The sequence below is a fragment of the Xiphophorus maculatus genome, chromosome 2 (genome assembly GCF_002775205.1).
Source record: "Xiphophorus maculatus strain JP 163 A chromosome 2, X_maculatus-5.0-male, whole genome shotgun sequence".
In the NCBI taxonomy this organism is placed as follows: Eukaryota; Metazoa; Chordata; class Actinopteri; order Cyprinodontiformes; family Poeciliidae; genus Xiphophorus; species Xiphophorus maculatus.
This window is the reverse complement of record NC_036444.1, coordinates 3434458-3459947: the sequence shown is the minus strand read 5'-3', so window position 1 is coordinate 3459947 and position 25490 is coordinate 3434458. Positions and strand designations below refer to the sequence as shown.

Sequence of the window (25490 nt, the reverse complement as noted above, 5' to 3'; positions counted from 1 at the left end):
AGCCGAGGCTCTCCATCTCCCCCGGTCGGCCTCTCTGTCTAGCCCACTTAGAGCGCCCTCCCATGGGGCGGTGGAGCGCGGCAGGTCAGGCTCCGGCTCTGGCTGAAAGTTTTCACACATGCACACACCCACAGACACACGTTTGGCCAAGACTGGAGAGTAACAAGATGGATGCTGGGAAATCGCTGCAGTCAGACTCAAGCACAGGAGGCTGAAAACGACGCATTAAAAACAAAAAAAAAAGTTTTCTATTGATGTTCTTAATGTTTGCTGCCCTGTGTGCCTCTATAGACCTGAAAGAATGTGAAAATGGCTGCAAACAGATGCACAATTATACAACTGTACATCTTTGAAAAGCAGAAGTGGAGGCTCCTGCACAACCAATAACAATAACAAAAATGATACCATCTGTAGCTGAATTATGACCTTTTCAAACTTTTGGATGTGTTTCTTCCCATTTAAAGATGATCTTCAGGAAGTTCTGAGGATCTCTCGTCAGTTTAACAAAAATGATTCCTGGTTTTCCTCAGGGCCGGGTCAGACGGCAGGAGAGAGCCGTGATGGAGGTTATTAGGAGTGTGTGTGTGTGTGTGTGTGTGTGTGTGGACATTAACCGACAGGGTCTAGCGGTTGCCCTGCTGCTAAATGGCCTGGCCGGCCATATGCCCACCACCTCTGGCACTACATCACCTCCACTTTATGTGCCTGACTGAGTGGCTTTCTCTTCGGGGGACGGGAGGCTTAGCTGGCCGACTCAACACCACATCATCACTGCAGCTGTTATACATTATTACCTTTCAATAATTATTCTCTTTTTTTCCACTTTCTTCACCCAGAGCTCTTTGGGAATGTAAACTACAATCAAAATCAGATCTGTGCTTTTCAGACTGTTCTAAAAAATCTGGTGTGGTTCGCAAAACTGGGAAAAAATGGGATTTGAATCTTTTGAAGGCAGTGATTTCCCACCTGATAGTCCAGTGTTAAATTTAATTACTTCTGATAATCGTGTGGTAGTTTCCCTGTTTGTAATTGTTTGTTTTGCTTGTATTTTTTTTTTTATAAAATTTGAGAAGTTAAGTAATTTTAATCTGGTTTGTATAGATTTGTAATTCCCATCGCCTTACAAAAAAATTAATTTGCTGAAAGGAAACACTCACATTTTTGTTAAATTGTTTTTCAGCAGTATCAAAATGGAAGCATTTCACAAAACTGCAATGAAAACATTCTTTCCACTTCACACGAGTCACGTGATCGACAACAAATTGTCAACTTTTCCATGATTGGTAAATAATGACACTTTTAATGCAAACTTAATGCAGACTTGTACTAAAAGTTGCACTTAGGCCTGTCGCAATAAACAAATCAATTAATCGTACGATGAATTAAAACTATCGATGTCATTTTAATTATCGGCATTATCATCTCTTCTGACCTTTTTCTCTTTCTGTTGATGACACCGAATGAAAAAAGGCTCAACTCCGGTGCTCTCCACTGACCCTCCCTTCCTCATTTCCTCAGTGTAAAGCCCAGCGCAGACTACACGATCTTAGAGCTTCGGCCGATTGTCGGCCCATTTTCAAAACCTGACAGTCCACACAATAGCTGACAGAAATCCTAGGTATAACGGTTCGATCGGGTTCGTTCCTGCCGTGTGGTGTCCAACAATGGGCACAAAATAATGGCTACAAGTCCAGTGAACTAATTTTAAAACCAGACATTAATCAATGCTTTACTACAATCTACCTGCAATGCATGTTGCTAGTGTCAGCGTAAAGTCCTGACTGAATGAAAATCATTATAACCGATTTACGTCACGTTAACGAAGAACAGCTGAAAAGTTACCGGGTTTATCAACTGCAGTAGCAATTTCGCTCCAACTCCTCCTCTTGTCATTTCTATATTCTTTGCATGTTGAATAAACATTAATGTTGTTTCCACATATTTCCGATGTCCGCTGGACTTCGGGTTGCGCCGTGTCAGCTGTTTGGGATTCCCCTCCGTAATAAAACCCCCGATTTAGATCGGAGCGGCCACGACGATCTACCGTAACACACCACACACTACAGGATGATCGGTTATGAAATCGCAAGCGGCAATCTTGCGATTTCTCAAAAAAATCGCAAGAACTATACACTATTGTGTTCACAATAGTGTGAACTATTGAATCAGTTCAATAGTTCACAGTAGTGTGAACTATTGAATCAGTTCAATAGTTCACAATAGTGTGAACTATTGAATCAGTTCAATAGTTCACAATAGAGTGAACTATTGCATCAGGTAGTCGATGTGCCCATCTTCTCTATTTAAATCTAATTATTACTGAAGGGCAACATAATATACAGACTTCATAATCTGAACTCTTTTGGTTGAATGCAGCATTTATTTCCACTTTGGCTTTTTATATTGTTTAGGTTTTATTCAAGCAAGTGTTTTAATGGAGACTGAGAATCCATGTTATTTTTTTTTTATTGTTTTGTTTATTTTGTTTATCAGTTTCAGTGTTAAATATTCTTTTGAAAATAAAGTGTATCTATCTTTGGCAGGAAATCGCATGCATTATTACGTCATTTCCATTAAATCATTGTAAAAAGGTCTTCAAACAATATTATCGTTTATCGCAATAATTTTTGAGACAATTAATCGTTGAGCAAAATTTGTTATTGTGACAGGCCTAAAAATGTTCTTCAAGTTCTATGACCTGAAAAACATTTCCAGGATTAGAGGACTAATGTCTCAGCATTAGAGAAACTGATCCATGTGTTTATCTGTAGTTGCATTGATTACTGCAATCAATGCAACTGATTGACTAAAAAAAATCAATCAGATCTCGAACGCTGCTGCTGGTGTTCTGACTAAAAGCAGGAAGATGGAGCACATCATCTCATCTAGAGTCCGTCCACTGAGAGAACAAACTTTAAAATACTGCTGGTAGTTTATAAATCAAAGAACAGCGTAGATACATTAAAGATCTGCTGTTGTCATAGCAACCTTCTAGACCTCTCAGGTCTTCTGGTTCTGATCTGCATCCAGAACCAGAATCAAACATGCAGAAGCAGCATACAGCTTCTATACACCACAAATCTGGAACAAACTTCTGTAAAACTGTAATACAGCTGAAACACTGAGTTATAATAAATGAAATACTGACCAACATTTTGATATGTCATGACGGCAATTGACAAAATGCAACGCTTCAATTGCTGATTTTTGTGCTTTTATGATGTAAAGCACTTTGAAAAGCTTTCTTCTTGAGATGTGTTGTACAAATAAACTTGACTGATTGTTGCTTTCTAGCATCGGACAACCAATTAAAAATAGCCTTCTGGTTAATTCTGCCACTTTAGTCCATTTGTATTGTTTTTTCTTCTGTGCGCTGCTGCTGGTGAAATTTGAAATCTTCTTGATAAGTGCTTGAATTTTATAGTGAGAAAAGTTTACGAAGCTGCAGTAAATCTGCAGAATGAAGCGACTCTCTGACCTTCACCTCTCAGGTTCCTGAAGACCGAAGGATCTGCAGCCGTAGGAGAAGAAAGGAAGGTTTACATCACCGCCGAGCTGACTGCAGCTGGCTAAGGACCTACTCTAGTGTGACTTATATCCACTTATGAGTCTAAATCATAGTGATCCGAAGCCTGCCAGAACCCTACCAGGACCTCATGAGGAGAGACAGAGAGAGAGGGATGGAAAAACGGGAAGAAAAGGCAGAGTGATTACAGAGGTGGCGTGGAGTCCTGGATCAGATTCCTCTGCCATGGAGTGTCCTTGGTCACACTACCTGTATTTCCATCACAATGTGAAGAAATCTTTGTCTAAACTCTGCTGATATAAAAAAAAACAACAAAAAAACTCCCAATTTGTAGTGTTTCCATTAAATAAGAAATTCAATTAAAATCACGTGAGTAAGCTTGTTCACACGATAAGTCATTAAAAAACATGGCAGCAACGGATGTAAACTGTTATGAAATGGTAAATCTTTATTTAAATGGTTGTGTCTGTCAAATATGAAGGAGTTTTCATGAATGTTTATGATTGTTGTCATGAAGTGTAAACTTTTAATGCAAAGTTTTAATTGAACGTTGCACTAAAGTGTTATTATTTGCCAAAAAATGCAAAGTTGACAAGTTAAATGGACTTTCAGTGCAACTTTGAAATAAAAGTGTAAGTATTTACAGAATAATGCAAAGTTGACAATTTCAATGAACCTTTAACGCAACTTTCAGTACAACTGCGATGCTGAGAGGTCTGGAAAAACAAACCATCATCCTCCCAGCACTTCCTGTCATCTTCATCGCTTTCACTAGCAGCAACATCTGCTTGTTGATCACATGATGTGGAAAAAGTGTTTCCATTGCAGTTTTGTGAAATACATCTATTTTGACACTGCTGAAAAACTTTTTTATCAAAAAAAATGAACATTTCCATTAAGTAAATAAATTTTTCATAATTCCCATTTGTGTAATATTAAGGTCAATGGAAAGGCAGCAAGTGAAGGGAAACAATTCTGGAGAGAAAAGTGGGTTGAAACCACTCATTGCTACTAAATCTGGTTTTAAACGTCTTTGGATCAGAAACTTTTAATTTGTTCTGCTCGGTCAGTCTTCGAAAAACTTTAATTTTTTCACGGAAATGCAAGACATTCAGATTGAATAAACATATAACATTGAAATATTTAGCATTTGTCTGCAGAAACATAAAAACGAACAAAAAACCCGCCACTTTTTAGTGCTTTCAAAATTGTCGTGTTTCCGTTATTCCATTTTACAGAGTTTTATGGAAAAGCAGCTGCAGCCCACATTCCCCTCACCGACCTGCAGACGGAGGAGACCGATCCTACCTGTAGCTCTGTCTGGAAGAAGAACTTCTGCGGACACTGGGAGCAGTCGTAGATCTTGTCCTCCTGACCGTGAACGGCGAAAATGTGCTGCTGCAGCTTGTTGGCCTGCACAAACACTGCAAGGAGGAGAAACAGAGCAAAGCGTTGCAGCGCTGATGTGATGGAAGTTAACGCAACAGGGTACGGCAAGCCGTTTTTACAAAAAATCGGCTTCACCACATTTACATTCCAGATATCTGTAATTTGTTTAGACATATTAGTTAACTGGGTCGTTACTAGTTACATTTACTCAGTTACATTTTGGAAAAAAAATACTTTTGGAAGTTTTTTTACTCTGCTGTACTTTTTACTTTTATTTGACCACATTTACTATGAAATAATCTGCCAGTGAAACCAGACGATTTTTCACATTAGAAGCAAAATGTTTTGTTCCACTGCTACCTTTTAATTAATATTAAGGAATTTTAGACTTAAAACAAGCTGAAAAGTTACTTGTAAGTTAGTTTTATAAGCTAAGATATTTGCACTAGGAACTAGACCAAAAATACTGTAAGATTATGTGTTTTTGCAAAGCTTGAAAAAAATTTCAACATGTAATTGAAGATACAGTGAACCGTCGCTATATCGCGGTTCACCTGTCACCGTCTCGCTGTTTCACGGATTTGCATCGTGCATTGTGTTCTGCATTCTGATTGGCTAAACAGTCTCTCCGCTTCTTCTCTTTCTGTGTGTCGACAACGTTGCGGTTTAATATGTACACGTATGTAAAACAAATTGCCAAATTGAAGTTTGCAAATTCTCTTGCAATTTCAAGTTTCTCGACAAAACGTTCTGCACCGACAAAGGCACTTGCGGTCAGGCCCAAAAGGCAGAGGAAGATGCTAAAAAGAGCGACAACAACTACTGATAACTATGTTCTTCTCTCGAAAAAACACACCTGCACCGCGGGCTTTAGAAGAAAAAATCGCTGCAGAGCGGAGTCAGGATGCAGCGGCTCAGTCAGAAGAGCAGTGAAATACACGTGAGTCACTATTTGTCCTACTGTACTTTGTTTTTCTTTCATAATCATTTTTCATTTTCTCCCATTGTAATCCAATGACTCGGGTCGCGGTGAGGCGGCGCTGATCTCCGCAATTTGAAGCCTTCAGTTCATATTGATGATTAAAATGATTATTTTACAGTACAGTAGTTATTTGTAAAAAAACCCAAAAAAACCAAAACATTTATACAGTACTTTTATTTGTTAAACAAATGCTTGGGCCTGTAAAAAGGTTTTGTCCTTTGGTTTCAATGTATTATGGAGTATTTCATTGTATAATAATTCCAAAAAAAAAAATAAAGGTTTCTACTTCACGGATTTCGCCTATCGTGGGTTCTTTTTGGAACGTAACCCCCGCGAAAAACGAGGGATCACTGTACTTTGAATTGTTATTCTTACCAGTCAGGATGTAAATGTAGATATCTTAAATTATCCTTCAGGACAGTCAAAACTTTTTTAGGTAGTCAGAGGAAACAGATTTTATATTAAAACGGCTTGCCATAAAGGGGTTAAATCTGTGATAGTAAAATGTAAAATATGAATTATCATTAAAAGAGAGGGTAACTGATGAGGAAGAAGCATTTTATCTGAATAAAGAGAAAGCAGGAAGAACCACCGTCAGCAGAACGTGATATTAATCAATTAATCATCCGGTTCTTTGGTTTTTGTTTTTTTAATTCCAGCTCCAGTGTTGTTTTATACCCTCCACCTCCCCCCCCATCCCTCTTTTGTTTCAGTAAACTTTTGGTTTTCACTCCGAGACTGCTGAATTATTAAGCCTCCCCACAGGAGCCGAGCCCATTTTACTAATTCATGAGCCACCAAGGAATACAGTTAAAGTTTAAAGTGTTGCTGTGCCTGGGGAAGGGGGCTGTTGGGTATGGGGGGGTATGAGGGGGTACAACACAAGACAAACTCAACAACCGGGAGGCGGGGGGGTTAACGCAGGGAGGAAAAGTGCTGAATGTGAACACCTAATTTGGTCATTTATTTACTCTCTCCTGCGGATTAAAAACATTCACGTTGTTAACACACACATATTACACCCTCCTGCAGTAATAACCCACATTTTACAGCTTTAAGCTCACAGACAAAATAAATTGTGTTGAATAAAGCCAAAAAGTTTCTGAAAATGATTTGTTTTTAGACACTTCTAATCAGAGTCAATTTACAACCTCAAACTTTGACGGGTTTGGCCTGATCTGAATTTAACACACACTCACAGAACATAGAGATTGAAATGATCTCCGCAGTTATACAAACTGTAGAAGTATAGCGCACTAGACAGTGAGCCAAAATATGAATAACTAAATTATTTATTTACCCAAACAAAACATAGAAATCTGTTGATTTATTACAAAATCAACCAATGGCACAAGCTCATTTTTTCTAGCAATGCGATTAGCCTGTTTTAGCTTAGTGTAGCTTAACTCTATCTTTAGCGCTGCTATGCTAACACTCCTCAACTTAAAGCCAAAATTATTGAACTATTCTACACTACAAATTCTAAATAACTGTTTAATTACCCACTTTTCTCCTTCATAAAGAGTTTTTTTTTGTGCAATAGTCTGAGGTTGCTTTTTAAATTATTATTAAACATTATACAGATCAACCTAACAATGGGAAGATAGAAATTAGCCACTTGGCTATAGTCTCATGCATTTACATTTAAATGTTTATTAACATGTAATGTTAGACTTTTAAACAATAAACTAGAAACAAACAACAAAAAATATTTGTAAAATAACAAAAGCAACATTTCTGTCACCTAATCACATGCAACATGGAACAAAATGCTAACCTATGTAAGGTATGACATGAACAAACTGATTGGCAGCTCTGGTGGTCGTGGCCAGGCAGGGTGACCAATCAGATCTCAGTATTTATCTCAAAGAGAGCAAACACATCTACATGCCACACTTTTCAGCTTCTTATATAAAACTCTGACCTTTGTCAAATGGGATGTTTTCCACAGTTAAATTAAATATTTCGGATTGTATTGTGTGCTTGGTCCGTCCTTGAACATGGTAGCATGCGCCTCACCTGTAAAACAGACGGGACACTTGAAGGTACCTCCCATGCCTTCGAAGCTGTGCTCTATCAGGTGGCACAGCAGCTTGGCAGGTGAGTCGAACATCTGGTTACACAGCTTGCACTCGTGATTGATGCCCTCCTCTGCAAATAGGAGACAAACACGCATGCGTAGGTTAGATCAGCCGAAACACGGAAACCGGAACATGTGACATCAATTCTGGACATTAACCTGACACTCAGGACAGATGTCTGATGTACATAAAAACAGGCGGCAGCAGAGACACAGATGGACACAAAATATGCATCAAAACCCAAAACATGAAGAATAAAAAAAATCTCTTCACTTTATAATGAAACAAAGTTAGGCTATTTTAGTAAATGTTGTTTTCATATTACAGCCTAATTATTTTGCTAAGGAACATTTCTATACATTCTCCTTTAAATATGAATGTAAATACAAAACATGAGGTACAAAAGGTTTATATTTACATTGTTTTTATTCAAAAATTCTAAAAAAAAAAAAAAATCCAACTGTAACTCCACTGCCACAAAGATCAGGTTTGCTCAATTTGTACTGTCTAGCGGTTAACTTATAACGCAACTGACTTGTTTTTAATTCATAGTGTATTTTTAGACATGTTTATGGTTAAGTTTGAAAATAGTTTTGGTATATATTTTCTATTAATTTCACAAATCCTCTAAACTAGCCTGAACAGAAGAAGTGCAGCTCAACACACTAACATAAACTAAAGTAAGCTAATACCAAATAAGCTAATTTAGGCTAAGCTAAACTTATTCGAAATAAGGTAGTTTTAATAGGGCAAACAAAATAAATAGCAAAAAACTAAGCTAAGCCAATGTCAGGTAAAGTAGTAAGGCTAAAGTAAATCTGCATATGCTAACTTAAGTTAAACTCAATTTAGCTAAAATAAGGTAAGGTGTACAAAAGTTAGCTAAGTAAGCTAAGCTAAGGCAGGCTATATTAAGTTTACAGGGGCAAAATGAAGCCAAGATAATCAGGAATGGTAGGCTAAGCTAATAGCTTAGCTATAGTCTAAACAAGATAAATGAACAAATGGGCTACATCAAGAAAAGGTATGGTGAGATAAGCTAATGCAAGGCAGGATAAGGTAAACTAAGGTAGGCTAAAGCAAGTTGGATAGATTAAGCCGAGCTAAGCAAAAATTTGGCAAGCTAAAGTAAAATAGGCTAATTTAAGGCAATCCAAGGCAGGAAAGGAAGCTTAGATTGGCTCAACTAGACTAATAAGTGTATAGTAATCTTAAAAAGGTCCAGTTAGATTAACCAATATAAGATAAAGTAGGGCAAGGTAAGTTTAGAGATGGGAAACATTAAGACAAGCTTTGTTTCTTATCTACTACATGTTGCTTTTTAAGATGTTTTTCAGACTGTGTAAGAAACAGCAACAGAAAATGTGTGCCAGGTTTTAGGTTAAGATACTATGCAGATTATTTCACTTATAACAAGATATTTTTGCCATGTTATAAGTGAAACAAGCAGAATTTCAATCAATTTTAAGGAGTTACTGATGTAAAACAGGCTCCTATATCCTACTGAAAAGTACTTGTAAGCTATATTTTCCTTATTTCAGCTGTACTAAAGTGTACTAGACCAAAATACTTGGTAAGATTTTGTGTTTCTGCAGTGAAACATCAAAAAGCAACCAAGACCTGAAGAAACACCTTAAAAAAACATGAGGAGGTATTGATTTCTACATGCGAGCACAAAAAAACTACAATTAAAAACACTGATTACCGTACTAACACTTTTACATCAAATAGTAAGCAAAAAGAGTAAAAATAATCTTTTATATAATAAAATAAGTGATAGCGTGCAGAGCTATATCTACAGTCGTGTTTTTTATTTTTGTGTTTGTGTCTATTTTAAGACGGTGTGAGTGACATCACTGCCCCCACGGTGAAAGGCCAGATGAAGGTGGGCGTCGTAAACACAAACACACACAGGCACCCCTCGGTGATCGAGTCCCCTGCCTGTTGTCCTTATCACCAGCGTACCAAACAGGTCCGATACCCCAGTCGCCCACACACACAGCACGAGGCAACACACACACTCACACACACACACGCCACAGGACCGAACTGCCGGGAGACATCAGATGGTGTCGTCTGCAGGCCAATCTGTGACCCCCATGGAGAGGTGCACACACACACATATATACACACACATCCTCTTTTTTAACACTTATCTCATGTCCTGTAAGTGCTAACACACACGCACTCTGCAAAATCTCCGCTGCAGGGGATCGCAGGGTTAATAACGTCTTCAATCATGCATCCATGACACCCATACTGACTAATACACACACGCACACCGAGATTTTTATCTCTTCTTGCCTCAAAGGCCATCACAAGGGTGCCCTAATCCCATCTCAATAGCTGTGTGTGTGTGTGTGTGTTGTGGTCCCGATCCCCAAACAAGCCCCGTCTCCACACACACACACACACACACACAGAAACCTCAAAGGCTGCGAGGTTGTGAGGGGCGCCAGCGTGTCCGAGACACACTGAGACAGATAGAGGTTCATTATCATTTACCAGGAGATTGAAGCAGCAGGAGAGAGAGTCACATGGAGCGACGCATGCAGAGAGAGACAAGGGGAGGCGGAGGGAGAGACAGGAGGAAGGGTGTGCAGCTGCAGCTTTTCAATTGGTTCCGATTTTATTGTTTAAGAAGCAAAAAGTTTAAGTTTGGTTCAGAAAACATTCACACTGCAAAAAACACCAAATTTTAACAAGTATTTCTGGTCGGGTTTCAAATGGAAATGTCTTAGGACACTTGAACTGAGACTAAATTAACGTACAAAACACTTTTCAGCAGGATAAAAGAGTCAAAAATTCATTAATACTGATGAATAATGTTGTATTATAAGTGACAGGTGATGACAGTGGTAGAACTTCATCAGTGCTAAAGTTATGTGTTTTCCAAGCATATAGTGCAATTTTATAGCACAATCAAGTAACTATGTTAACATCAGTTGTTATGAAAATGCTATAAATCTCAAATATTACTTGAAATAAATTTGACTTCAGAATTTAACGCCTTAAAATTTGGTCTCTCTCTCTTTAAAAACTCCTGCTCTTCCTGAAGCTCTGTCTTCAGGAAGTCATCACAACATCTATTAACCCTTTAACAACATTTTTACCAGCTTTCACTGAGAAGTAGCTCCTATAATGAGCTCAGCAGGTGTTTGCTAATTGTTGCTGGCTAGTCTGAAGGAGCTGAGTGGATGAGGACAGAAGCTTTGAAGGTTGGAAACTGCAGCTCGGAGGAGGAGCTAAGCCTCGAAGGCGGGGCTAGGTCCACCCAGGTGTTTTTCACAGCTGAATGGTCGCCATGGAGATTAAAGGACTTTTTAAAACATGCATGAAAGAATCAAGGTAACACTCGAGGTTTGTTTATTGATGAGGGAATAACATTATAACAAGTCGATTTTAAATAATACTGCCCCTTTAAGGAATTATTGACTTTAAACAAGCTCCTATCTTTTGTTGAAAATTAATTGTAAGTTGGTATACTTTAAATAAGGCAAAACAATTATATTTGCACTGGAAACTGGACCAAACATTCTTGGTAGGATTTATTAAATATTTCTGTCTAGTTTCACCAGCAAATAATCCTGGTTAAAACCAAATTCTCACTTTCAATAATGACTTTTTCAGAAAACATTAACTATAAATCTTAGTAGTCTTGAAATAAGACAAAAATTAACTTAAAAGTAACTTTTCAGCAAGATGTATGAGTTTGTTTTAGGTTCCTTAATATTGATTTTTAAAAAAGTGGAGGCTCCATTTGATCCGCCAGAGGAACCAATAATTTTTAATCAATATTAAGGAATTATTGACCTAAAAGAAGATCCGTTATCCAACTGAAAAGTTACTTTTGAGTTAGTTTTGTATTATTTCAGGTATACTCAGATATTTGCTAGAAGCTAAAAGAATACTTGGTAATATTTGGAGTTTCTACAGTACAGAAGATGAAGAATCGCCTACGCGTCATTGATGTTGGTGTGTGTGAGGATGTGTGTGTGTGTGTTTTGGGTACGGGGTTGTGTGTAAGGCATCTTTAAGCTGCGCCCTCGGTGGGGAAAAGCTGCCTCAGAAGCTGCCTCCCACTCTCCCACGCTGCCAGGATCAGAGGGAGCGGTCAAACATCAGCCACCTTTACATGAACACAACAACCTACTTCTACGCTCAGTTTTCTGAGATCCTACAAAGAAACATCCGAGCTGCTCGGCAGCGCTCACGCTACCTGCAAGTTTGTAAGCCGCAGTTACAAAGACAATCTGAAACTGAAAATAAAAATATTTTAAAAAAACAGGAGGCTGTTATATTTTACTTTAACAACTGATACTTTAGCTTACATGGATTCTCAATGTGCTGAAGACCAATGAGGAAATTATGTGGATTTAATTAGTTAAAACTAAATCGATCAATATCTGATCAGTAATCGTCTATCCTTGCAGGATCAGGTGATGTTGTCCGAGTTGGTGGTGCATAAGACTGACATGACACTGTCATAAACATGGAACATTTATAACTGTTGTCACGAAGTGTCATTTGGTAAATAATGACATTTGTAATGCAAAGTTGCATTGAAAGTGTTATCTTTGCATCATTTGGTAAATAATGACACTTTTGAAGAATGTTGTGTTAAATCATGAATAAAAAGCTCATTAAATCTGTCAAATTTACAATAAAGGTGTCATTATTTACCAAATGACACTTCATGTTTATGACAGTGTCATGTCACTTCTAATAAAGTATTACCAAAAAAAATATTTTCACTAAACTGTACTTTTTACTTTTTCTGAGGTAATTTTATTATGAATTATTAATTGAGTAAAATTTCTGGATACTCAACCCCCTGTGATTAACTTCACTGAATGAAGAACAAACTTGTTTTATTAATAATAATAATAATAAACAAATAATAATCAGCCAGTGGAAATATCAACATTAAGGAATAATTGACTTAAAACAATATTGCTAAAAAACTTTTTTGTCTCATTTCAAGCATACTGAGATACTAGCACTAGAAACCAGACTAAAAATACTTGGTAAAAAACACATTATTTTTGTGTTTTTAGTGTCAGATCCAATCATTTAAAACTTCAGAGTTTTCGCCTCCACCAAGCCATCATTTCTCAATAGCCGAGGATTATTCTGTATGAAGCAAAACGTTGAACTATAGGCTAAGTTTCATGTATAAATTAAAATAGAAATAGAAAATAATTTGTTTGTAATATTTTTATTGCACTTTTTGAGTAGCTTAAAGGTTGGTCTAATTTTTTAACCTTTTTAGGACAAAGTTGTTGTAACTATTCAGTTTTGGACCAACAGAAATACAATGCCAGCTCTTTGGTAAAGGATGAAAACATCACTTCCACTGAGGAGACCGTCTTCCCTTTCTGACATAAAGTCAAATAAATCCAGTTTTATATGACCGTTATCTTTTTAGCAGTGCTTCGTTTCATTTCTTTATAAATTCTTGTGCACAGGAACATGCTTCATTATGACATCAAACCGACAACAGAAACTTTAGGAACTCATTTATGGTCAATCAATTAGTGTGAGAGCAAAAATGGCTGCAAACGGAAAAAAGAGAAAAGAATCCAAACCAGAATGAACGTGAAAGCCTCAGAGAGAACAGAGGAGAAAACAGTGCGGTGCAGAGAGATAATTGGGCTGTCCGGAACAAGGGCATGGAGAGAGGCCTCCAACGCCTCTGTGTGTGTGTGTGTGTGTGTCCCATGAAAGACTTCTCTTTTCTGACAAATACATTGTTTTGATCAGTGTGTGTGTGGGGACGGCTGTCTCTGTGTGCCGTCCCCCCGCGCAGCCCGGTCCGTGTGTGACCCATAGTGAGATGACAGAGTCGCAGAGCGTCCTGCCGCTACGCTTTGTCTCACAGAGAGTATTTGATCCAGCAGCACATGAACACACACACACACATCGCTGGGAGACTTTCCCTGGGACGGAGAACATAGGGGAGGACACAGCCAAAGAGAAAGGGTGAAGGTTAGGGCTTACAGTTCTCTACCAACCAACTCAAATCTAACTTTTTCTGGATTTTAACTCAAACTAACCATGACAATAATCCTTTGTCGCTTTTATCTACAAACCCCAAGACGCTAGTTTCATCCAGGAGAAAGAACTCATTCAAACACCTTGAAGCCCCAGTATGTAACTTTCACAGAAATATATTTCCTTACATATTCTCATCCATATTGTCATGACCGTATGGATGAGACAGATAATCAGTGAGGGAAAAAAAAGCTCCTCTGCTAACTAGAAACAACCAATCAGAGGCAGGAGGCGGGTCTTAACGCTGTCCATCCCCCTCTCTCTTGCTCTTTGCTACACTATAGCTTCTTCCCGATAGCACAGCCTGTGGTGAATGCTAGGGCTAGTTAGCATAGCCACCGATAAAACAGTTTTAATGTAATGGTAAGTTATTTCTCCTTTATTACCACATTTAGCAACAAGTTCATGAGATTGATTGACAGCATTAAGACCCTCCTCCGGGGTCTGACTGGTTGTTTGTGACCAGAAGTGGTGGGTTCCTTCAGACGGCAATAGAACCTCCGGGAGGAAGTGGACGAACTTTACATGCATTTGTAAATAAATAATAAATTTAAAAACATTTTTAAAACCGTTATGATGCAAGACAGATAATCTGAAAAAAAAATCAATTTCCTTCAGCTCCTCACTGAGCTACATATTGGCATATGAAAAAATGCACCAATCCCAACCAAAGACAATCAATCAGAGCCAGTAGGAGGGTTTTAACGCTGCCAATCAACATGTGAACGTGTTTCTTCATGTGCTATAGGCAGAGAAACAACTTACTGCTACAGGAAAACTGTTTATCTGCCGTCATCGGTGGCTATGCTAACTAGGCAGAGCATTTTTGGCAGACTCTGCTAACTGTAGTGGAGCCTATAGCAACAGGGTGAAGGGTGAACATTGTGCACACGAGGGTGATTAACAGCGCTAAGACACGGCTCCTGGCTCAGATTGGTTGTTGCTGACAAAGCAGTGTATTTGTGCAGTGAGCTTATTTTTTTCACAGATAATGTGTTTTATTTTATGCACTGCAAAAACACAAAATCTTAAAATATTTTTGTCTGGTCTCTATTGCAAACATGAGTGCACCTGAAATAAGAAACAGCTAGCTCACATGTAACACTTCAGCAACATTTATGTTTTCAGTCAGTAATTAATTAATAGTGGTGAGCAAGTCCTAGTTCCGGGCTGCACAGTGGCGCAGTTTGCCCTGCAGCAAGAAGGTCCTGGGTTCGATTCCCGGCCCGGGGTCTTTCTGCACCGTTTGCATGTTCTCCCTGTGCATGCGTCGGTTCTCTCCTGGTTCTCCAGCTTCCTTCCACAGTCCAAGGTGGGTGGGTGGGTGGGTGGATGGATGGATGGATGGATGGATGGAAGTCCTAGTTTCACTGGCAAATTATTTCACTCATAAGATATTTTTCCATGTTTTTAATTAAATAATCTGCCAATGGAACTAGTACCTTTTCATCAATACTAAGGAATTATTGACTTAAAACAAGCTCCTTTATCTTGCTAAAAAGTTACTTGCAAGTTAGTTTTGTCTTATTTCAAGTGTACCAAGACATTTTTCACAAAAAACTAGATCAAAAATCTTTTGTATGATTTAGTGATTTTGCAGTGTGGATCCAGGAGTTGTCTCAGTAAGATTTATTATTGAGAACTATGTCTATATGTTGTCTAAGAACTGAATTGTATCTCCATCCCTCATTATATCTGGACACACTGAATGATGAAGTTTTACACAATAAGCCACTGAACAATGAGCCAATGAAGCAACTCTGACACACACCCAGGTAATCGCTGTGTGCGCATCAGCAGAATAACTGCACAGATTCCACATGAAGCAAAAAAAACATTAGAAAATTTAAAGCAGAACATACATGTTATGGATGTTGAAGGAAAACACGGTCCATACTGTAGTCATCCTCACAATTACAAGCCACCACCGTGACATATTTCACACAAACACACACCATTGTTGCTCATGCTGTTGCTCGGTCTCATTCTCTCTCATTAACCACCTTTTTCTCTCTGCTAATTGACCAGAGGAGCAGGACCAGGTGGCATCATCCCATTTACGCTGGCCTCATCTCAGACCCCTGCAACACGCAGCTCAACACAAATGAGCTCCTTGGTTTGTGCTGGCGACGGATCCCTAAGGTGCTTCCCCTCTTAAACACCTCGACATGCATGCAAACACCCACCTTCCCGGCGTCGCTCTAAACGAGCTGCCGGGGGTCCCCTGGGCGTCTGCCCTCCATTACTGCCCGTCTCTCCGCCTGTCAGCCCCCTCCATCCCTAAAATCCATATCAGAGCATGTCTCTGTTCGGTCCTTTGTGCCGTAAAACAGGCATCTGCACTTCAAGTGAAAATACAAACCCAAGTAACTCAGATTTATTCAACCATTTTACAAAATTCTTGTTTTATTCTTTTAAAAAAATACTCAGCCTGGTTGGGAATGTGTAATGTAGTCTTAAAATAGAAAAATATGGCTATATGAGCTCTATCAGCTGAATGTTTGATGTAAAGACGTCAATGCTTTTTTTTGTTAAAGTCGTTTCTTCATTTTTTGGTTTACTTTTGATTCTACACTGCAAAAACACAAAATCCTACCAAGTATTTTTGGTCTAGTTTTTAGTGCAAATATCTTAATACACTTGAAATAAGACAAAACAAACTTAAAAGTAACTTTCAGTGATTTCGGGATTCATTTAACGCCGCCCTGGTTCATATTTTTCTAATTTTTGCAGTATTTTTTTTATTTATTACTGTAACAGTATGAAATTAGGTTACTGTACACAACAGTAAAGGACTACAAAAAGGAGAAATAAACACTTTTCCTAATAAAGCTAAGAGAAACCTGGAAATATAGATACTCTTACTTAGATTTGCTGATATTAGTTTCACATTTTAATCAGGTTTTCCCACCACACACATAATTCAACAACAGCCTGAGGGCTTTATGTGGTTTTAGTTAACCATGTTCATTTTTAATACAGGATAGATGTTGATGCACACACCAGCGTTTTCTTATATTGGTTAGAATACCTAGAGATGAATCTGAAATAAGATACTTTTAGCAGAAAATAAAAATATCTATGAAATATTTTGCGGTATAATAAAGCAAAATAACCACCACCAACTTTACCACAGTAAAGCTTCACAGTATAAGATTTATAAACTCATCCAAACATAAATTCATGCTTTTACTGAAACTGTTTTAAATTGTCTTTGCTCTCATTGTGTCCAGTTGAGTGTTGATGTCTAACTTTTCATTTTTGGCACCAAATCTTCACTAAGCTGGAGGAAAGCTGGCCTTCTATATTATAGACACATCTATTTTATTGACTCTAGTTGAGCTTGGTCATGCGGTGAGACAGAAATATAAAGTTGTCTGTCATCAGCATACAGTGAAACCTCGTCTATTTGCAGACATTTCTGTGGAACCGAACACTAAAATATATCCATAAAAAATCATATTTACTGATATTTTGTTGAGAATGAAAATGCAACTTGGGAAGCTGAGAAATCAAGGCGCAAAGTTTATTGACTGAAGTTTGTAAGACCAGAACTGTTAGCTTCTGCAACAGTGATGGTTTCCACTGTATATCTTAATGCATATTAACAATGGAGGGTGATGCTAACTAAAAGCTATTTGTGCTAACCCTAAATCATTAATCAAAAACAATTCTGCTATTGCTAAAGTGCTACACCAACATGGTACTTACAAGCTAATCCTAAAGCACTAACTTCAATTCAATATAAAGTATATTTGTCCTTGAAAAACTAAAATCTGTGTGCACCAATTTCATTTTGAAATTATAACTGACATGTTCCACAAAGCCCTAAGTTAATATAATAATGTTTATATCTTGTCCTCTACTATCCGTGTTTTATTTTGTTCCTGTATTTTCCTGTTTGAAATAAAAGTTATTGGGGAAAAAGAGAGAGAATATGAGGAGAGGAAACGGACCAGTTACGTAAAAACAGTTTCTATGCTCAAAATAAGAGCATGAATATAAGCGTCTAGTTTGAAGAAATCTTAAGTCAATAACCAAAACTTTAACACAAATGCTGATCAAAACAGCAAAAAGTAAATTAACGCTTTAGAATTTACCCTGAAATTAAACTTAGAGAAAGATAAACAGGCTAAAAGTTTCCAAAGTTAGCAAAATCGCTAAATGAAACGTTAGCTCAGCTTTTAGCGGATCAGTGGAAGTGTGCTCACTACTGCAGGGTGTATTAAAATAGACTGTTGAAAGTTTTCTAAGGATTTCCACATTATTCTCTAGCTATGCGATTGCTACATCTAAGTTTTGCAGATCTATGACGGAAGCACTTTCTTCCCACCTGCTTATAGAGGGCAGCGGCTGCACATGCATGACTCGCAGTGTTGAGATAATCACTTTGTATTGCAACAAATTGGCAAAGATGGAAAAAACTGTTAGGTATTGAAACTCTTGAACTGATTTACAGACGATTTGGAAGTCAGGCTGTTGTTTTAACAAGGAGAAGAAGAACAAGCGTCCAAAAGAGGGACGAAGGAAGGAAGGAAAGAAGAAGACGGACAGGACGGCCATGGAGAGAGCAGCAAGAGGCGCTGTGAGGAAGAAGGAGTGCAGCAAAGAAGAGAGCAGTGGAAGGGAGGAGGAGGAGAAGGAGTGTGAGCCCCTCTGGGGGGCTTGCTCAAGGTATGTTACCATAGCAACCAGGGGGCGATTGGAGGGTGTGTGTGTGTGTGTGTGTATGGTTGGTGGTGGTGGGGGGGGGGGGGGGGGGGGGGGGGGGGGTTCTGATGCAGGAGGTTGTGAGCTTGACCCATTGGTACTGTGGGGGCTGGAGAATACACTCACTCACACACACAACCTGCTGCAGCGCTGGAGGGGTCCCAGGAGTGCCTCCACCTTTACTCACCCTCTCTCTCTCTCTCTCTCACACACACACACACACACACACACACACACACACACACACACACACACACGCACACACACACACAAAGAGGAGAAAGAATGCTGCAGTGCTGAGGTCCCGCGAGTATCCAACACCCACACACACTCTCCCTCCTTTCTCTCATCTCCCCTCTCTATTTCTATCTCTCTCTCTTTCTCTGCAAGATGATTGTTATTTTCTTTATTTGTTCCCTTCGAAATCCAACCATCTGGATGTTTAAACTCAGTCCAAACAAAATGGGAGGCAGAGAAATGCTCCTTTCATACAGATGTAAGGCTTATGATTTAAGACGAGGGAAAGTGCATTTTTTATTTAAAGCAAAAAGTAAATCAACGGAGCAAAATGAAGATGTTTAAATTTTGTTTTAGTCTACAAAAAAAACTGTATAAAACCGCAGAATGTAACTTGTGGTGTTCCACCTGGTTGAATACTGGCAACCCATTTGAAAAAAAATTTAAATACAAAATTCAGACACAGACGCAAATTACTGAACATAGTAAGTCATAACTAACTAACTAAAACATAACATTGTTTCAGACATAAAACTAAAATAAAAAGTTAAATAAATAGAGAAAAATGTAATCATAAACTTGATAAAAAAAACTTTTGGTGGTGATATACATGATCCCAGTATTTTTTATATGGTAAATCAGCTGAAACTTCCCTGCCTTTCTTATAAAGAATCTTATAATCACATTTAACTCAACTCTGAAAGCACGTTTGGGCTAAAATGCTGCAGCCAAATACTTAGGAAATTACTTAAATGAAAAATTTCAGTATGTACAACCGAATATACAAAATTATGTAAAATTACTTTTGGTATTCCACAGGGTTGAATGTTAAGCCCCATGTTTTCAGGCATTATTACTATATTTGTATAAAAGATGATTATGTTTAAACTGTTTAATAGGAAACAATTTAAGGTAGAAGAGATAACTGTATAAAATAGATTTAACATAAGTTATATTTAGTGCTTTAAAGGTTTATGTGTGACTGTAGATCAACTAAGATGCCACAGCTGCCTTAGTGTTTAGAAAAATAACCAACACTTTAAAAGCAGACATGAAATTGTTTTTAGAAAGAGGCAGAGAAAGAATTTTGAAGTTAAATGTTAAGCTGTAAACCAACTAAAACTGGAAATTAGTCGAGTTTCAATCAATGTGGTGCATTTTATCAGTGGCCAGATGAGGTCAGTGGAACATTTATGATTTATTTATTTACAGATTTTTTTTGAGTTTTTTATAACACAACATTTCACTGTGATGTGGTTACGTTTATTAGGCTGTAATTTTGTGAATTTTTAAGTAAATATCCACCTGAAACAGAAACTGAGCGATTAGATTAGACTGTCAAAATCATAAATGACAACATTATTTTTTGTTTTGTGTCATTATTTCTGAACTGTTTCCATGGTTAAATCAACTTAAATACAGGAGAGAAACTCTTCAGTCACATTGATATATTTTGTTTTTCTGTTATTGAAACATTTTGACTTTATTTCACAGCTGATGTGGAAATAACTCAACAAAAATTATGATCAAATTGTTATGATTTTAATAAGGTAAACAACATGTTTATAGGTCTAAATAAAACCGGACCTGAAGCCACATTCCTCCGCTTCACCTAAACACACCCTGTGAAAACTATCCACACACACATTGGACGCGCAAACACAGCCAGGCAGACATTTTATTGGCAGACAGGATCAGCATATGGTGGTGACCAGTTTGTGCACAAATTGAGCATATTTGTGTAGTGCATAGTGCATGTGAGTCTTGGAAGGAGACAGAGTGTGTGATGGGAAAGTGTGTGTTTGCGTGCGGGCGTGTGTGTGTGTGTGTGAGCAGCAGCTTGGATTTTCCCTCTCAGATTACATAACAGTGGGAAGCTGGAGCGCTCGGCCGTGGTGAAGCCAAATAGCTGCTCACAAGCGCGCACGTGCACGTCTGCGCACTCGTTTTACATCATTGTCTCACACTTTCACCGCAGTTTTATTAGATTTTAGCTGCGCTTGTATGTTTCTCAACACAACAGGACCTCTTGTGAAAAAACAAAAACACCAAAAAGAGTGTGAATGCGTCATATTTTACAAATAATTAGAACGTGAGAGACTGAAACATAAACATGAAACTTTCCTGCAGAAATCTTTTCATTTCATCAAACTGCATCAAGCCTTCCATCATTCTGGATCTCCGTATCAGTGATTAGATTAACTAACAGCCACATAAGGTTTCTTTTTAGCCTTTAAGAGGCGTGCAAGCTATGAATGTGGAGAATATTTGTGTTTAGATTTTTAACTGAAAGTCTGAAACGGGCCTGAGGGGAATAAGATTAATCAGTGTGTGTAAATAAACCATCAACACAAACACAAGCTTACTGCTCCCTGAGATAATGTTTAAAATGGAAGCACCTGTCATCCTCCTGAAACATCTTCCAACATCTGTTCGCCTATAGTTTGGAAAACACAACTAAACCCTCCAGATTCACACCAATTGGGTGTTTATGTTTTTGAAGCAGAGTAAAACAACGATTCATTTTTACAGTCAGAAATAACCAGAGTGAAGGATGAGGCGTCTGCACTGCAAAAACACAAAGTCTAACGGAGTATTTTCATCTAGATTCTGGGGCAAATATTTTTGTACACTTAAAATAAGAAATACTATTAACTTTTCAGCAAGATATAGGAGCTTGTTTAAAGTCAATAAATCTTGAAAACCGATAAAAAAATTCTAGTTCCACTGGCAGATTTTTTTCCTACTTATAACAGGACATTTTTAAAATGTTAAAAGTTAAAATTACTGACTTGCAACTTGTAAGTAACTTGCTGAGAAGTTAATTGTAAGTTAGTTTTTGTTTTATTTCGAGTATAATAAATAGGCCTGTTACAATAATACATTTTGCAGGATGATAAATTGTTCCAGAAGTTGCTGCGATAAACGATAATATTGGTGTTTTGAGACCATTTCAAGTAATATAATGGTGATGGCATTCTCAAAGATCAATAAACGTTAAATTCTAATGAACATTTTAACACTGGAACTGGAAGACATTTTAAATATCCAAAATAAATAAAACAGAAACAATTAATAAAATGAGTTATGAAGTTTCTGTAAACATAATTGTCCTTAAAAGAAAAGTTGAGACCAAAACACCAAACTGAAGACTTTTATCATCCAGTTTTTGGTAGAAAGAGAGAAAAGAGAAAGAAAAAATCATGCAAATGGAAATTAAAGTTTATTTCAATTCATCATGTGATTAATTGATTTAATGTCTATTCCAACAGGCCTAGTAATAAGACATATATACTAGAAACTAGACAAACAGTTGGTAAGATGTTTTTTGCAGCACGAGAGGCAGAATGAGGCGTAAAGCGAGTCACACACACACACACACACACACGCACACACACACACTCAGTCACCCAGGTCCAAGATCCCGTCTGTATCCACAGTTAATCACCTCTGTAGTTGTAATCAAAGCTCCTATTCAGTTGTCATGGTGACGGACAGAGGGTCATACCCCCCACTCCAACCCTAACTGCATTTTCCTTCCTCTGACTGAATTAAATGCTTTTCAGGTACAAGAGCTGGTATCAAAATTATAGGTTTAAAGATGAAACATCTGAAGGAGGCGTTTATTAGCACAACCTGTTAGATGATTTATTACAGCCTTTAAATAAATGATGTCAAACTGAAGTTACTTTTTATTTGAGTTTGTTCATTCAGTTTTAATATCAATCATTGTTGCCACAACTAAAGGGATCACTGCAAAAACACAAAATTTTACCAAGTTATTTTAGTCTAGTTTCTACTGAAAATATCTTTGGACATTTGAAAAAAGATAAAAATAACTTATAAGTAACTTTTCAACAAGATATAGGAGCTTGTTTTAAAAGAATAATTTCTTTATGACGAAAAAGTACTAGTTCCACTGGCAGATTATTTCACTTATAACAAGACATTTTGTTCATGGTATGAATGAAATAATCTGCCAGTGGAACTAGTACTTTTTTATCAATAGGAAATATTTACTTGAAACAAGCTCCTATATCCTGCGATGGACTGGCGACCTGTCCAGGTGACCTGTCCAGGTGACCTGTCCAGGTGACCCCGCCTCTCGCCTGTTGACAGCTGGATACAAGAACCAGCAGCCCTCCTGACCACAACGGGATAGAAAAAAAATGGATGGAAGCTCCTATATCTTGCTAAAAAGTTACATCTAAGTTTGTTTTGTCTTATTTGGTAAGATTTTGTATTTTTGCAGTGTTTGGAGTCTAGCATAATACATCCTCTGCCGTGCTTAAACACCTAATTTACTACATATTCATCTTTTTGTTCCACAGCAGACCCAGCTGGAGTTTTTGTTGCTTTGGTCAAAGTTTCATTTGACCAAAGCTCGCAGCTCCAGTAGAGGCCGACATGTTTATGTCTGTGTTGGCAGGACAGAAAACTCCTCTTCCTGAAGTGTGTTGGAAAAAATAAAAATAAAAAACATAAATAGTTGGAACGGAGATACATTTAGAGACTTGGTTACCCCAAGCCACCGTGGTTCTCCTGCAGCCTTGCAGTAAAAAAATTTAAGGAGATTGACTTTCTTGATATTTCTCCACTAAATAAATGTCTTACTTTTTTAAACTTTTCAGCATCAGATTGCTTTAATTTAAGCCTTTTTCTAAATTCATTTAAACAGAAACAAACATTTAAAGTAGAGTAAATGAATTTCAAAAGTACCTTCCTTCTATTTTAATTCATGAAGTGGGCAGGATCAGATTATTTTATATTTATTATTTATTAGACATAACTTGAGCTTCAGGCTTGAAATGTAAAGTATAATGAATCATGGCAGAATCAGAAATGTGCGGTTTCCCTAATAAATGCAGTTAAAGATCAGACTAAATTCAGATTAAATTATTTACAGAGTTTCTGCAGGTTTCACCAAGTCACATTTAAGACTTTCTAAGGCCTTTTTAAAACAATTATGAATGGATTTTAAGACAAAAATGTACAAAAGAAAATCACAAATAAATCAACCATTTCCTCACAGTGAAGTGAGGCAATGGTGATAAATTTGTACTTATATGAACGGATGTGAAAAAGCTAGCTAGCTTCAGTCTTGACAGCTAGCCAGCTCGCTAGCAAGGGTAACGTTAGCAGCTAGTTACCAGAACTGCCTTGAGTCGCATAACATAGAGAACATAGACTTAACAGTAAATTACAGCAAGAAGAAAACTACATAGAATATATGGCATTAAGTTGTCCTGCCATAACATTTAAGACACATTTAAGGCCAACTTATAGTTTTTATATGAATTTAAGACAATTTAAGTATTTATTTTAGATGCATGAATGTAAGACTTTTTAAGGATGTGTAGACGCTCTGATTTAGATAATTAGGCTGCAACTATTTGTCAGGATCTGTGTTTTTCTGTGTGTTTATTTTGAGTTTCCTGTGTATCTGTGTCTCCCTGTTGTCCTGTCTCCCTTTGATTAGTCCCCAGGTGTGTCTCGTTCCCTGATTACCTCCTGTGTATTTAGTGTCACCTGTGTGTCTGTGTCTTTGTCGGGTCCTCGTCTCATTTTGGCTTCTGTTCTGCCGTGTGTCAGGTTAGTCCATTCGTGCTCTCTGTTGCTACCTGTGTTGAGCCTCAGCTTCTGCTCAGCAGTGCTGCCAGGGATTTGGACTGTTTGTGTGCATCATTTCATCATTAAATCTACCATATCTCTCTTACCTGGGTCTCCTAGTGTTTTGCCTCACCACTCATCCACACCACTTCATGACACTATTTGTACTATTTTAAACTTAGCAACCTAAGTTGTCCTTTTCCATTCCAAAACTGGGAAATCTAAGAAACATATAATCAATCTGATTTGCAGCTTTGCTTCATACTGCAACATAACATTACATTTCTAGCCAGTTTATTTTAATTTTGCTCCTGTAGACAAACTTTATATTCAAAGGAAAGGTTGAAGTTCATAAAACCAGGCTTGTAGTTGGTCAGTCAGATGATAAAACAACAACGCCTCTGATCCTCCACATCTGGACAAACCTGCAGCTCTTCTGTTTGGTCAGAACCTAGCAATCGAGTTTTCATATCTCATCTCAGAGAAAGCTGCAGAAACGTGTTTTTGTTCAATAAAATCCAGCAGAAATGAGAGTATGTGTGTTTACCTACCTCCATCTAATCCTAGCCCTCTGTTTACTGTGTGTGTGAGGGTGTGTGTGCGTGTGTTTCTTTAATCTGTTCTCCCAAGGGGCGTCAGGGGGAGCTAGCAGGCTTATCCTCACTGCATCTCTGCATCCAAATACCACTAAAAAGCCAATCTCCATTCCACAACAATAACATTAACACACACACACGTGCACCCCCGCACACACACGCCAACCCCCCCACACACACACGAGGCACAGACGGGCCTGAGAGACTCCCGGCTTAAGCTCCACCCTAAAAGCACCTCTTCTACACACAAATTATATCTAATAAAGCTTTTCAAACTGCTGTCAAAGAGATAATTAAATGCATTT

General features: G+C 37.9%; 1 protein-coding gene across 2 annotated transcripts in view; it reads right to left on the bottom strand.

Moving 5' to 3' along the window:
* znf423 (zinc finger protein 423) overlaps positions 1–25490 on the bottom strand; it is a 183237-nt gene that overhangs the window by 11876 nt on the left and 145871 nt on the right. For both annotated transcript variants that reach the window (XM_023353140.1, XM_023353144.1), the window contains 2 exons: positions 7917–8048; positions 4835–4950 (listed from right to left, as the gene is read on the bottom strand). In XM_023353140.1, the coding sequence (XP_023208908.1) occupies positions 4835–4950; positions 7917–8048 (248 nt within the window). The remainder of the gene's footprint in view (positions 1–4834; positions 4951–7916; positions 8049–25490) is intronic.